The 13,592-nt window shown below is 36.0% G+C and overlaps 1 protein-coding gene across 2 annotated transcripts in view; it reads left to right on the forward strand.

The window, feature by feature from the left end:
• Positions 1–2,578: 2,578 nt before the first annotated feature.
• The window catches only part of LOC149065845 (mitochondrial 10-formyltetrahydrofolate dehydrogenase), a 121,287-nt gene continuing 110,273 nt past the window's right edge, over positions 2,579–13,592 (forward strand). Inside the window, exons 1-2 of one of the 2 annotated variants that reach the window (XM_089254056.1) lie at positions 2,579–2,762; positions 6,815–6,956. In XM_089254056.1, coding sequence (XP_089110182.1) covers positions 6,830–6,956 — 127 coding nt within the window. In that variant the 5' untranslated portion in view covers positions 2,579–2,762; positions 6,815–6,829. Of the gene's footprint in view, positions 2,763–5,780; positions 6,104–6,814; positions 6,957–13,592 lie in introns of those variants that run through there. The other variant, XM_089254055.1, reaches the window with a different exon arrangement.

Raw genomic sequence — 13,592 nt, forward strand, 5'->3', positions numbered from 1 at the left:
GAATTTTTCTGCAAACAATTTTTTTTCTGCCTTGGCTAATGGATGCGATTAATGAACATTTTCTTTGATACAAATGCAAGCAATGACAAATCAGCTGCATCACGAGCTGAATTTAAGCTAATCATTGTCAGAATGTCACTCGAGCATTGATTTACTCACATCCCCTTTTTGTAATCTTTTCTCCAGATGTACCAAAACACAAACGGATGGGGGACACCTACACACTCGACTGTGTTAACACTGGCTTAAGCAGAATAAAGCTGGTGTTTATTGTGTACATAGTTTAAAATAAAAAGATCTTCTGTATCTCATATTCCTATAAATTCTCAATCTTTCCAATTTCAAAGCTATTCATTTAAGCGTTTGGTCAGTTTTTATCGTCTTTATAACATTCCTTGGTATTTTAAAAAACTTATCTTTAAATTTTGAGCCATACCTGGAATAAATTAAACAATATTCCATAGAAACTTATGGGAAATTGTGTTTCAACAAACAAAACTGATTCTGGAGCGAATTTCTTCATACAGTACTGTATCCTCATTCAGAGCCACAACTAGATACTTTGTCACACAGGGCAAGCCGGAATTTTGGCGCCCCTTGCATGCAGAGGGAGCAATTAAGGGTGAATTCGGCACCCCTTCTGGTTCAACACCCGGGGCACCAGACCTGCCTGCCCCCCAGTTGCAGCCCTGTCCTCATTTCCAACCAAATCTAATACAGTATCTCATACAACTAAAGACATGATTATCAAAAATTTCCTGTTAATTGAGCATTTATCGCACTGATATAAATTTTCAATAGAATCATTCTTCACCCTTTTAATCAAAGCATTGATATGTGATTTGGAAAATAATGCATCAGTATTTGGACCAGATCAAGGTGATAGCCACATTTGACATTTTAATGAAACTCACAGGGCACTAAGATATGCTACACATATTAGTAAACAGCTCAGCAAACCATGTGTCGAAGATAATTGTTTAGATGAAAGGGGTTTTGAAACCAACTTGTGATCGATGCTCTTCTGGGCATTCAAAATGTACATGCACTATTAAGGAATCAAAAAGTTATATTTTTAGTTTTGCTGGCAAGATTTTAGTAAAATATTATAAAGCACAATGGGAATTGATGGTTGTTTTGTTGATTCGTAGAGGTGCTCACCTCAGCAGTGCAATGTCCTGAAATCCCGATCTATTCTCCTAGGTTTCTTCAGATCAACAAGAGAAGAGGGCCCGGGGAGCTTACACAGGACCTACCTTTAAAAGGGGGGGGGGGGCACAGGATAAAATATTTCCTTTCATCAAAAGCTTTCAAAAAACATTTTAAATTTACAGAAATTAATCAAAACAGTACACAGATATTTTTCTACGATATTTCATTTTAAAAAAAATTATTTGAATTTAAATTTTTAAATTCAATTTTTATCTCTTGGAGGTCACGAGGGGGGGGGGGTGTACATTACACAATATATTATAGCCCCCACCCGCGTATCTCTCGAGAATGGGGAGGGCAGCCGAAGCCCCCTTGGTTAATAACGGTGCTAATCTAGAAGGCTTTGGTCCAGTTTACTTGATTTTGCTGACAGTTGGTGAAGGGTAAAAAAACCCATAATTTTGTTTAAGTAATACTTGAACGGTCTATAGTTATGGCCCAACCGCTTCCTTTTGGAACTATTTCAACTTTTCTCCAGCTCGGAAGGTTTCAATCTGTTGTTTACACCTCTCTTACAGTGTTCACGCCGCTAAATTTACGGTTCGAAAGTAACTCATTTCCTCTCCTCTGTGATTGGTCGAGTTCACTAGGGAATGTCGGATTTTTAGCCGCTATAGATAAGATACTCACCTAAAGTACCAGAGAATGTTCGGAGGCGTCACGAGTTCGATACCCGGGGGTTTCGTCCTTGTCAGAAAATTTCCTGACATAGGGGTACAACAGAAGCGGCGACATGATCATAGAAAAAGATTGCTACCGCAGGGAGTCCAACATTTAGGGGTTAGCGCACCAACCTCTCGGTGAGTATAAAAAACTGGCTGCCGTTCAGAATCGGCAATAACTGCAGGTCCCGGACTAATTGGCCCTCGTGTGCAGAAAATGGCCGTGGTGAGACAAAAATGATCAAATGAGCAAACAGATTAACCCGGGCCAGAACCAGAGGGAGACAACTGCCTCGGACGGCTAATTTCAGAGGAAACAAACAAACCGTTGTAAAATCATCTAATTTTACAGAGATAGAGGTGGCGAAATCATGTTTGCCCCCCCCCCCCCCCCCACAAAAGTTACGGCCCTGGATTATATTATTTAGCAGAATGTTTGGTCAGTGCGTTCGTAGACATTATTTACTGTAATTGATAATGTCGTAATCTCACTATCCAGACTTCTGAATGCATGATGGTTGGAGGGAGGATACCACCTTACCCAAAAATAAAACAATTGTGTGTGTGGTTTAGTTTTTTTATCGAAATACTTTCTTTTTTTCACTTTTCACTGTTTGATATGTTCATGGTCATTAATTATCTAATCTTATTGTTGTAACAATGAACATAATACATTATCATATAATCACGACACGCGCAAAACTAGTGCACCGTGATTGAAAGTGATATCGACATTATTTATTGATTTGTAATTTTTTTAAATCAACTTCGTTTTGATTGAAAGTGATATCGACATTATTTATTGATTTGTAATTTTTTTAAATCAACTTCGTTTTGCGAGAATTCTTAACCCAAACTCAGTTAAATACATTTGACATCACATTATATGTAAGTACATTCTTTTAAATCTTCAGAAGGAAATTGAATTTAAAAGGAATTACTTAGTTTTGATGAGTAAAGGGTTCAGCTTATATCAATGACAATATTGGACGTTTTATAATATTTTATTTTAAAAAACATTATGAGAGGCTATGTATAATATATATGTTATAGTAATTGTGATAAATCGGTGATTATGCATAATACCCAAACGTCGTTGGTAAATTTGATAAATACTAAAACAGTTATCACTTTTACCGGTGATTGTGCATAATACCGTAGCGTCGTTGGTAAATTTGATAAATACTTGAAATTTATCGTTTCCATCTGTGATTATGCATAATACCCAAGTGTAATTGATGAATTTGATAAATATGAAAAAAATTCCAAACGAGTCTAGTATGTGTGATGACTATAGTCCGATATAATGATACAATACTTGTATGAATTATCATGTCTAGAATATTATGTATAATAGTATTAGTACGTTTTATCATGTTTACCAACGACGCGACGCTTGGGTATTATGTGTAATGACCGGTAAAAGTGATATTTTTTTAGTATAATACAGAAAACACACATCATCATCACTTTTACTGGCGATTATGCTTAATAGCAAAGTGTCGTTCTTAAATTACATAAGTACTTGAAATTTATCACCTTAATCTGTGAGTGCTATATGCATAATATCCTAGTGTACTTGGTGAATTTGATAAATACAAAGAAAATTATATTTATCAAAGAAAATTATATTTATCAAAGAAAATTATATTTATCAAAGAAAATTATATTTATCAAAGGAAATTATATTCATCAAAGGAAATTATATTGTGTTTAATAAATATAGTCGGACCCAGATGGATAACCACCTCCCATTTAATGATTTTACGATTTTTTTATTCTGTCCCGGTGCGAATATTGGTGTCGATCGCAATCCATATCTACTGATTTTCCCCGATATAACGAATAAAAATATCAGTTTTATCTGATTCGTTAAATTGGGGTTCCATTGTGTTTGGAAAACAGACAACTTTTTTAACATTTAGGTAGTAAGGGAGAAAATAATAGTGGGGAGTAGGTCTTCCCTTATTAATCACCGTAGACAAAAGATTAATCACCCAGACTCTTTTTCCCGTGTGCGTTATCGAAATAATAAGTCTTATCGCGACAATGGGACCGATTTATCATATTTACCAATACAAAATGACAATTATGCACAATAACTGGCAAATGTGATGAATTTAGTACGATTTATCATGATTACCAACGACGCTTTTTTCCGATAAAAGTGAAAATTACAGTGAAATTCATTAAATTTACCAAAATGGTCAGCGATTATGCCTAATCACCGGATTTATCACATTTACTGTAACACATATATGCATATATAGAAACAAAATGAAATTTTTCTAATAAAATTATGTGCATGCGTATCCTCATCTTAATCGACCTCTCTGAATTTTTTAATAGTTAAAAATACAGATGCTTATTTTTTTAATACCATTGCTTCATCAGTCGTCTATGGTTTTCAAATTGTTATCTGATACATCGACCATGGGGATTTGAAATCAGATAAATTTTCATGACAAGTCATTACGTCATTCACGAATTTATATTATTTTCGTGTAATACCGATTTTGATCAGGTTTAATAAAAATATGTATGATATCACTTTTTTGGGTTTTTTTCATTTATCGATATATATAGTAATTAATTCGACCTATAGTTATAAGTACAGAATGCCACTTCTATTTCCTTTGCAATGCCTTCATAATCAATTCAATTCCCTTTTGTATACAACAGCAAAACTGAGTACATTGAGATACAAAATTCATTCAATTCAGTAGTAAAATTTCAAGACTATTATAATTATTTGAGTTATGGTGCCACTTCAAATCAATTACTTGACTTGAAAAAAGTTTTAATAAGATCTCGCTTATTATTTATTAGCTTAGATCAGCGGTTCTCAACCGGTGCTCCGCGGAGCCCTTGGGGCTCCTTGTGCACTCTCCAGGGGCTCCGCGGCCGCGCGAGAAAAATAAAAAAAACAGTAAAATTAAAAGAATAATTATAAACATTTTTAAGTAGAAAAAATAAATCAGTAACTTTGATGAATAATTAAAAAATTGGCCACAACGGGGCTCCGCCATAGAATTTTTTTGCTTAAAAGGGCTCCGCGCGAGTCAAAAAAGGTTGAGAACCACTGGCTTAGATCAATCAGCTACTTTTATATAACTCAGGCATATTTTAATGAGATATTGTCTTGGTTTCTGGGTACTCAAACGTGTTACAACGTGAATTCTATAACACAATGGAAAGACGTGTACGATAAACATAGTGCAATAAATCGAGAAACTATCCATACTTAGATAAGACTACTATAATCGTTTTTATGGGCAGTGTAGTACATATAGTATTAATTACAGTAATAGTTTTTCTTTCGCGATATATGTTTTTATGTTGGGTTGCTGTATTTTGGTTATATTTGATATTCATATTTTTTATGGGTTTTTATGGGCATCTTTTTTCAGTCTCCTCATGGGCCTCGCCAATGAGCTTGTTGTGGCCTTTCAGTTTGTATTGAATTTTAAAATTAAATCGACTGCTGTGTTGCAAGTTTTTTATATGAAAAACTCTTGAAAAGAGTTACTTGAAAAAAGTTTTTCTTGTTTTATAAAGTTTGTGATTGTCTTAACTTGAAACATGGATTTTCATTCAAATAAAAAGCCAGTTCAAGTAAAAATTCCAAACAATAACAGAAACTACGATTTACAAACACTTTTTCTATAATTTGAAAAGTCATTAGTAGAGTAACATGCATTTCTTCTTGATAGCCTGAAAAACTACTCAATACTACTTTTCTTGGATTTTCCAATGCATTTTTTTTATATGCGTGAATGGTTTGTTACGGCAGACAGATGATGCTGTTACTACGGTTGATCGAAGCATGAGGTTGCTCTCGTAAAATCTTGTTTGAACAGCCAGTTCGAGAGCTCATGAGTGTACGTCAGTAATCGCCAAGTTTCTACCCGTAAATTGAACGATGGCTTGTCATACCAGTTTCCAGCTGGATTTGTCAGCGTGGCGGCGGGGCACAGCATTTCCTTTTTTTCTCAAACGCTATAATATATATTATACCGTTATTCTTCTTCCACACTAACCGTTAAATTGAACGAATATAACTGAAAAGTCGAAACGCATACCGAATTTCTCTTCAACGCTAACTTCTTTCATCAACAATAGCAAATTTATGTCATTCATAAGTATTTGTGGCTCGAATCAAATACAACATGACAGTTATCAAAGCAATAACGTGTACGTTCTCTCTCCGACAGTTTTCGACTACAAAGGTATTTTTTCTTTCAAATTGAGTCAAATTTAATGAGATTATAATTCAAAACTATCAGCGTATAAATTGATATATTGTTATGTTTTATTATGCTTGCAAATATATATTTTTTCTGGAACATTTTTAAAAATTTAAATTTTATTTGTAAAATTTAAATTTTTTCATATTTGTTGAAAGTTTCACGTCATAAAAAAAGGAAACTCTCAGTCTTAAGAAAACATTTCGAATTCAGTGCAGTTATTGAAATGATTTCCAGAACTTATTTTGATTTCCATGCTTATGATATTTACCTTGAGAATAAAATAATTCAAAATTTTAAACTCAGTTTAAAAACTTTTTCCTGCCAAAAAATGTTTCACTCAACTGATAATATAGCGACGATTTTTTTCCTAGCAAAGTTTTGGTTTAATGACGATTACTTTGCACATCAGTAGTGGGAAAATATTTTAAACGTTTCTAATAAGTATGAGATTTTTAGTATAGAAAATCTTTTAATTTAAAATAAGCTATTTAAAAAGTTTTCATACTAGAAATTTATAAAGGTAAATAATTTTTATTCAATACCTCCTCTGTCTTATAAAATTCAACCACTAAATGTCCACAAATTATAGCAACAGTTGAAAAACTTAGTGAAATTGATTTTACCGATGTTAAGCTTATCCTATAAGCTTTTGAATAAAAATTATATCATTTTTTGCTTTCCTTTTTTTAGAAAATTTTTAGCGACATGAAGGTTGCCATAATTGGGCAAAGCACATTTGCAAGTGGAGTGTATAAACATCTAAAACGTGATGGACACGAAATAGTTGCAGTTTTTACTGTTCCGGATAAAGGAAACCGCGAGGACCCTTTAGGTGAGTTTTATTCGGATTTATGCGTGATGTTCAAAATACAGTGAAATTCGGATTCCACTATTTTTATACGACCACCGAAAAATCAACGCACAAAGTGGGAAAATCATGGACTAAATATATAAATTGTATCATAACTCAACTTGGGGGAAAACGTAAAAATGGTACTGGTCCGGTCCGGGGGGGGGGGGGGGGTAGAAACTTTACACGGCATCATAACATGCTAACAAATTTGGGGTTTAAAAGGATACCAAAAGATCCAGCTTCACACCACAAGTTATTATCAAATAAATTATAAATGTACTAATAAAAAAAATACAAAATAAATTGGAACAGATATCTACGTACGGTTTTGGCTTGCCCTCAAAAAGCCTTTTAAAGTATCCGACTACCGTTCTTGTCACTTTTCTTTAAAATGGTGTGGTACTCGAGGGAACTTTAATTACATTATTTGATAGAAGTGTCCCAAAATGGTGAAAACAGTAATAAATTTCGAACTACCTATGTGATTTTCTATCAAATAGTCATCTTTATGTCAAATTTTAAGCAAAATTCATATGATATTCCAAACCGGATTTCAAAAAATTCTATGAATGGTATGTTTTGTTATTTTCATAGTCCATTCAGCTAGTCATGGTGCAAGTTATGAACTAAAATTCAAAGGATTGCGCGATATGTTCATAAGTTACATTCAAATCTGTTTATGTACGTGTGAATTTCATTCTACATTTGGAAATTTCATTCTACATTTCGTTTATAAAACACTGTAATTACACAAATGCATGTGACAGACCTTCGATTTTAGTTCATAATCATAACAATATATAGCAAAATATCATGTTAAAATTTCGTAAAGATGCAATGAATACATTTTTATAGAAATCGTGTTCCTGAATCTCAAGTAAAATGTCAAAAATAGCATTCTTCGTTAAATGCGTTTGAAGTTTTTATTCAGGGACTAGCTGTTATATACTCGCGGCTTCACTCGCGTGGATTTGGTGAAAATTACTCAGCGGTGATTCGCCCATATAGCATTTGAACCTATCATGATCTCCTTGGGGTTTGAATTTTTAGAAATCCCGTCTTAGAGTGGGTGTCACTATCAAATATAATAGTGACCAAATTTCAATTTTATATTTGTATTTTCAGCGGTACCGGCTCTACATGATGTCTGAATACAACCTTTAAAACCCGTTGTGACCTCTTTAGGTGTGTAATTTCGAAAAACTCTTCTTTAGTGAGTCTTTTCATCGTCGTTTCAGGTGTCGTTGTGTTGTTTAGCTCCGAAATGTTCTGCCTGCCCATTTCTGTATACCTATATCCATAGGCGTACGCAGAATTATCTCAAGGGGGGGTTAAATTTTTTTTCCTTCTCAAAGGGAGGGGTTTTACGGTTTTTCCTGCAAAATAACACTATAATCTCGGCTTGGGGGGGGGGGGATTCTAACCCCCTGGGTTAGAATCATCGCCTTGCGTATGCCAATGCCTATATCTGTTCTCTATTCCAGGGTAAATTTTCTCGCGGAACCCTTGATGATAATCAGGCTGTCCTACAGAACTCAAACAAATTTTTGTATATTTAATTTACAAAAAAGCGTGTCCCTACTGCTTTCCCAACAAAATCATAGTCCCAGGGCAAAATGAAAGAAAGCCTGGGAAGCACCTCTTAATTTACATATTTATTGTCATAAATCATTGTGCCAGATCTTATCGTGGAAGCTCCTATTCCCTGCAGGACTAAGATCCTTCCACGGCCCCTACAAAAAGAGTGGGTCGAGAAGGGCTTCTGCCCGGGACCTGATATAATTCTCATCAGATGTGATTCTATTTTTATTTTTCTCACACTAAATTCATATTAGAGGGGTCCCGTGAAGAGTTTGAACTGAGGACCCACCAAAGATCTCAGCCTAGGGCCCTACTGCGGGATGTAGGGCCATGGGTCTCCGTGCCGTGCCCGGTTGAACTCATAGTTGGGATTCACGAGGTTGGCGCCCTGTCAACCTATTACGAGGCATATTTACGGATCGAGAGCTTTGATTGTACCCCTCAAAAGAAGAAAGCACCCGCACAAGAACTCTGACATATGGTTTTAACTGAAATGATCATGATGCTAATCATTGAATGGGTGTTCATCTGAGTTGTCGGTGAATATCTCCTGAGTATGAAATCAAGCATCTATCCTCAATGATTTAAGTGAGCACTATGTCCCCTAAAAGGGTAGAGCTGGCAGGTCTCTAGCACTTTCCATGATATCATGGAAAGAATTAAACATTTAAAATGGAAATGAACTGGACATATTGCAAGAAGATAGGACAACAGATGGATCACAAGTATTCTAGATTGGTACCCCCGTGGTGTTAAACGTCCGAGAAGGCGTCCCCACGCAAGATGGATTGACGACGTCAGGAAAGTGTGGCAGGAGTCAACTGGATGGCTAAAGCATCAGACAGAGCAGAATGGAAAAATTTAGAGGCCTTCATTCAGCAGTGGATTGAAAATGGTTGTTGATGATGATGATGCCTTATAAAATATTAATTAATATCATACCATATTGCTTTTTTATTTGGCACATTAATCAAAACCTGGTTACTAATTTCAATCGAACAATTCTAACAGTTTTATTTGATAGGTGGCGTAAGGGGATTCATTGATGTCTTTCTCACTGTACAAATATACAGGGTGATTCTAAATTCATGGGACAATCTTTAAGAGGCGATATAAGACACCTAAACAAGCATTTTTGAGCGTAGAATGTACTGTTGAATCGCAATAGTAAAGGCAGTGGATGGCGTTTTTGGAGAACGATTTGCTGATTTTTTTCCGACGGATTTGCTGCAATATGTGATATCATACATTCGAGGGTGTATATGCACCTTCGGATTGGATTGGAGTTTATTTTTTATAGGTGCAAGGACCATCAAGATTATGCTGCGCCAAACAATGATTTGCGTTAGCAGGTTGCACCATGAGATCTACCACATTACAATTCCCTGCGCCCTGGTCACGAGCGTTGGCGTACGTAAGATCAGCCGCTGTGGTGCTCTAGTGGTCATAGTGACGGACTCGCATCGCGAGGATCCGGGTTCAAACCCCACCGTCGCCGTAGTGGTGATCGGCTGAAGTTGGTTTTCTGCGGTTCCCAACTTTGAGGCGCAAATGTGAGCTGATTTCCCCGGTTAAAAGTTTCGTTGCAGAGAGCAACAGGCCTACAACGGTATAATTATTCATTCATTACACTTCACGCACTGTGAGTTGAGGAAAAACTCATAGTTTAAAAAATTGATTGCAGATGGCAGCACTAAATATAACAAGCATTACATAGAAACAAACTTCACTGAAGGTTCACTATACATACACACACATTCCAACATGTACCAATTCGTTTGAGGTTCCGCAGAGGAATATGGACGAGGTGCATGTCTGGTTTAGTAGTAGTACGTAAAATCGACCTTTGGGGGTTAGGGGAGCACAAAGAAACTCTCCCAGCGAAATTTCGAGCTACTAACCAAAAAGCATTTTAAATTAACAGATATTGATAAAGATAACATACGGTAGAAAGGTATTTTCTTTCCATATTTTAATTTTTTACTTAAATATTTCGAAATATTTTTAATTTTTGATTATCTTGGGGAGGGCACCTGCCCCCCACGTTCTCTCCTGCGTACGCCTCTAGTGCTCTAGTCACAAACGTATGAACTCAGGGCTGTTACTTCGCTAGAATATTTCGGTGCAACGTATAAATAAAAAGGTAGGAAAAACTAGAACCCCTTTATATATATGAAGGCGTCTTAGGAAAAACTTATCTTTATGCTACGCAACCTATAGCAACATGTAAGCAACATAACACGGCGAATCACGATTTTAAAAACTAAGGGATGAGGAGAGCGTTTCTTGAATTTTCAATAAATATATTTTACTTTTGGATTCAGAATAAATATATTAATTTTTCAATTTTCATGTTTTCTCCTAAAAATGCGCAAAAAGACATTTGTAATACTTGATTGAATCATTTTTTTTATATTATTTTTAGTAAATTTTACGTAGAATTTTAATGCGTTATATGCTAAATAACTCAACTAATCCTTTGAAGGGCAGAAACCCATTTACTCACCCTCCCAATTCTACTCGTAACAATACTATTTGCGAAGGCGGCGAATAACAATGGAAATACGAAGGTTAGATAATCATATACTTTTTTACTTCAACGGCATTCTGTGAGGTAAAAACACAAACAAATAAAAATAAGCAATATGGTATATTAATTATATATTATTTACGATAGAAATGACACATGGCACTTCCACATGTTTATGAAACGTGAATTTAAAAAAAGTATTTTGTCTCCTGTCTTTCTATACTAAAAAATTTGCCGCCCTTGGCTATAGCCCGCTCAGCCCCTCTGTTAATACACTACTGACTATAACCCAAGGTTCACTACATCCAAATTTGTTGAGAAACATTGATATTTCTTAGCATTTGATGGTGGATTTGTTGGAAACATTCCCTGCGATAACACACAATTTACTAATAAATTATTAATCACTTAAATAGACAATTAATCAAATATTAGAAAGGAAAAATTTTGTGTAGTATTACTTACTTTTATTTTTACATCCTATGTGGAAAAAAATTATTATTTTTGATTGAATACATCTCGATTTTAAGTGAAGCTCGTCAATTTTCTTATCAACGATTAGAAAAGAGTCCTAAGTTTTTTGTTCACATTTTCCGCAGAAAAAGGTATTCATAATATTTGCAGCTGCTTTCACTTCAGAGACCAATGTAGCTTCTTTGCTTAGGGCCGGAACTTTAGGGAACGACAGTTTTAGGTGAGAACAAAGAACACTGTTATAGAATTATTGAATTTTAAAATTGTGGGGGCGGCGAAATAATGTTTTCCCGGGAGCCCAAAAATCCCAGTTACGCTTTGTCTTCGCTTCATCCAGGTTTTTTTTTGTGAGCAGCGATTTTCACACTGCCGATTTTTCCAAATGTTGGAAACTAGATTTCAATAAGGAAAATTCCTTGCATATTGCCGATCGATTGGCTCCATCTTCTATATACGTTTGTTTATTTTTATTTTATCATCAATTGAAAATGCTTTCCTCTTTACGGAATTAACCATTTTTACCGATTTTTTTAAAAAATACTGTTGAGATGGCAAAATGTCTGTTTAGTCTGAAGCGGTCATATGGATATGAAGACAGTGGCAGGAGATAGAAAGGGGGGGGGGGATCATCAGATGCCTCTAGGCTCTTCTAGAAACCTTCGCCTCTAGGTCTGCTCCACTATTGTTCTGATTTTTCAAGGGTTGGTTTGATATTGGGGTTACTTTAGACTACCTTAGCCCCTTTTAGTAATGAGCTGTACTAGTAGTCATGTTATATAGAGTGCGTTAGATATCGTACTCATATTGTCGTATTCGTGTTGCTCACCGAACAAGGTGCTAAGCGAGATGGTACGGGTGATCCTTAAAATTGTATATATTCCCCCACACACAATATATTTCTATTTTGTATATTTTCATCAAATCCACCGGAGCAAGTGAACTCAACTCGAAAAAACTGATGCTGGCTTCTAGTCCTCTAATTATCAAACCCATTTGCTCACCAATAAGGTATTAGGCGAGATGACTCGCTCCGATCGATATTTTATATTTCACACAATAAAATTCTCATTTCATTCATCTGTGTATATAATATGACAAAATAACAGATGAGATTCCATGGGGGGGCCCCTCCAACTGCTTTTAAAATATACCTCCATCCTAATATGTGTACACCGTAATCCGTAATCCGTCTAACGCGAAACCCAGAAACTTCTCTCCAACTCCCAACCCCATCTCGTCTGAAATCCCCGCAAAATTTGTTGATCGCGACAGTACCCAATCGTCCGCCGCTGTGGTGGTCGAGTGGTCTTAATGACGGACTCGCATCGCGAGGATCCGGGATCAAACCCCATCTTCGCCGCAGTGGTGATCGGCTGAAGTTGGTTTTCTGTGGTTACCAACTTCGAGGCGCGAATGCGAGCCAATCTTCCCGTTAAAAAGTCTCGCCTCAGAAAGCAACAGGCCTACAACGCTTCAAATATTCAATTATTACACTTCATTCACAATTTGAAGTATAGATGGCAGCACTGAAAAATCAGACAAAAAAACTAGATGCACGCTCAGACTATTAGGTGCACATACAGTACTTTGTTCCAGACCCTGCCACGAAGCTGGGCTGAAAGAGATCTCGGCAACGGGATAAGTCCGGTAGCAGAGACCCTGGCGTATTGTCCGGGGTGCTCAATTCAGTACCCAATTATCCGAGGACAATATGTTGTAAAAATTTTGTATGTGTTTGGTTGTTGTGGTTTTTTTTTTTTTTTTTTGACACAAAATAAAGTGTTCCGGATTCTGCCACGAAGCTGCGCTAGAAGAGATCTCAGCAACGGGATAAGTCCAGTGGCAAAGTTCTGGCGTTCATTCATTCGGTGCGTTAGATATTCGGTATGGTATACAGAGGGTTATACAGAGGGCACATGTATATATACAGTAAACCTCTTTTGCGGACACCGACAGGACTAAAACATTCGTCCGTAAAAGAGGGGTGACCGTTAATCAGGGGTTTGAAATGCGTACTTTTTTTATACAAG

The sequence above is a fragment of the Pholcus phalangioides genome, unplaced genomic scaffold (assembly GCF_987345545.1).
Source record: "Pholcus phalangioides strain wild (caught in Gottingen) unplaced genomic scaffold, Ppha-v1.0 ptg000039l_1, whole genome shotgun sequence".
NCBI lineage: Eukaryota > Metazoa > Arthropoda > Arachnida > Araneae > Pholcidae > Pholcus > Pholcus phalangioides.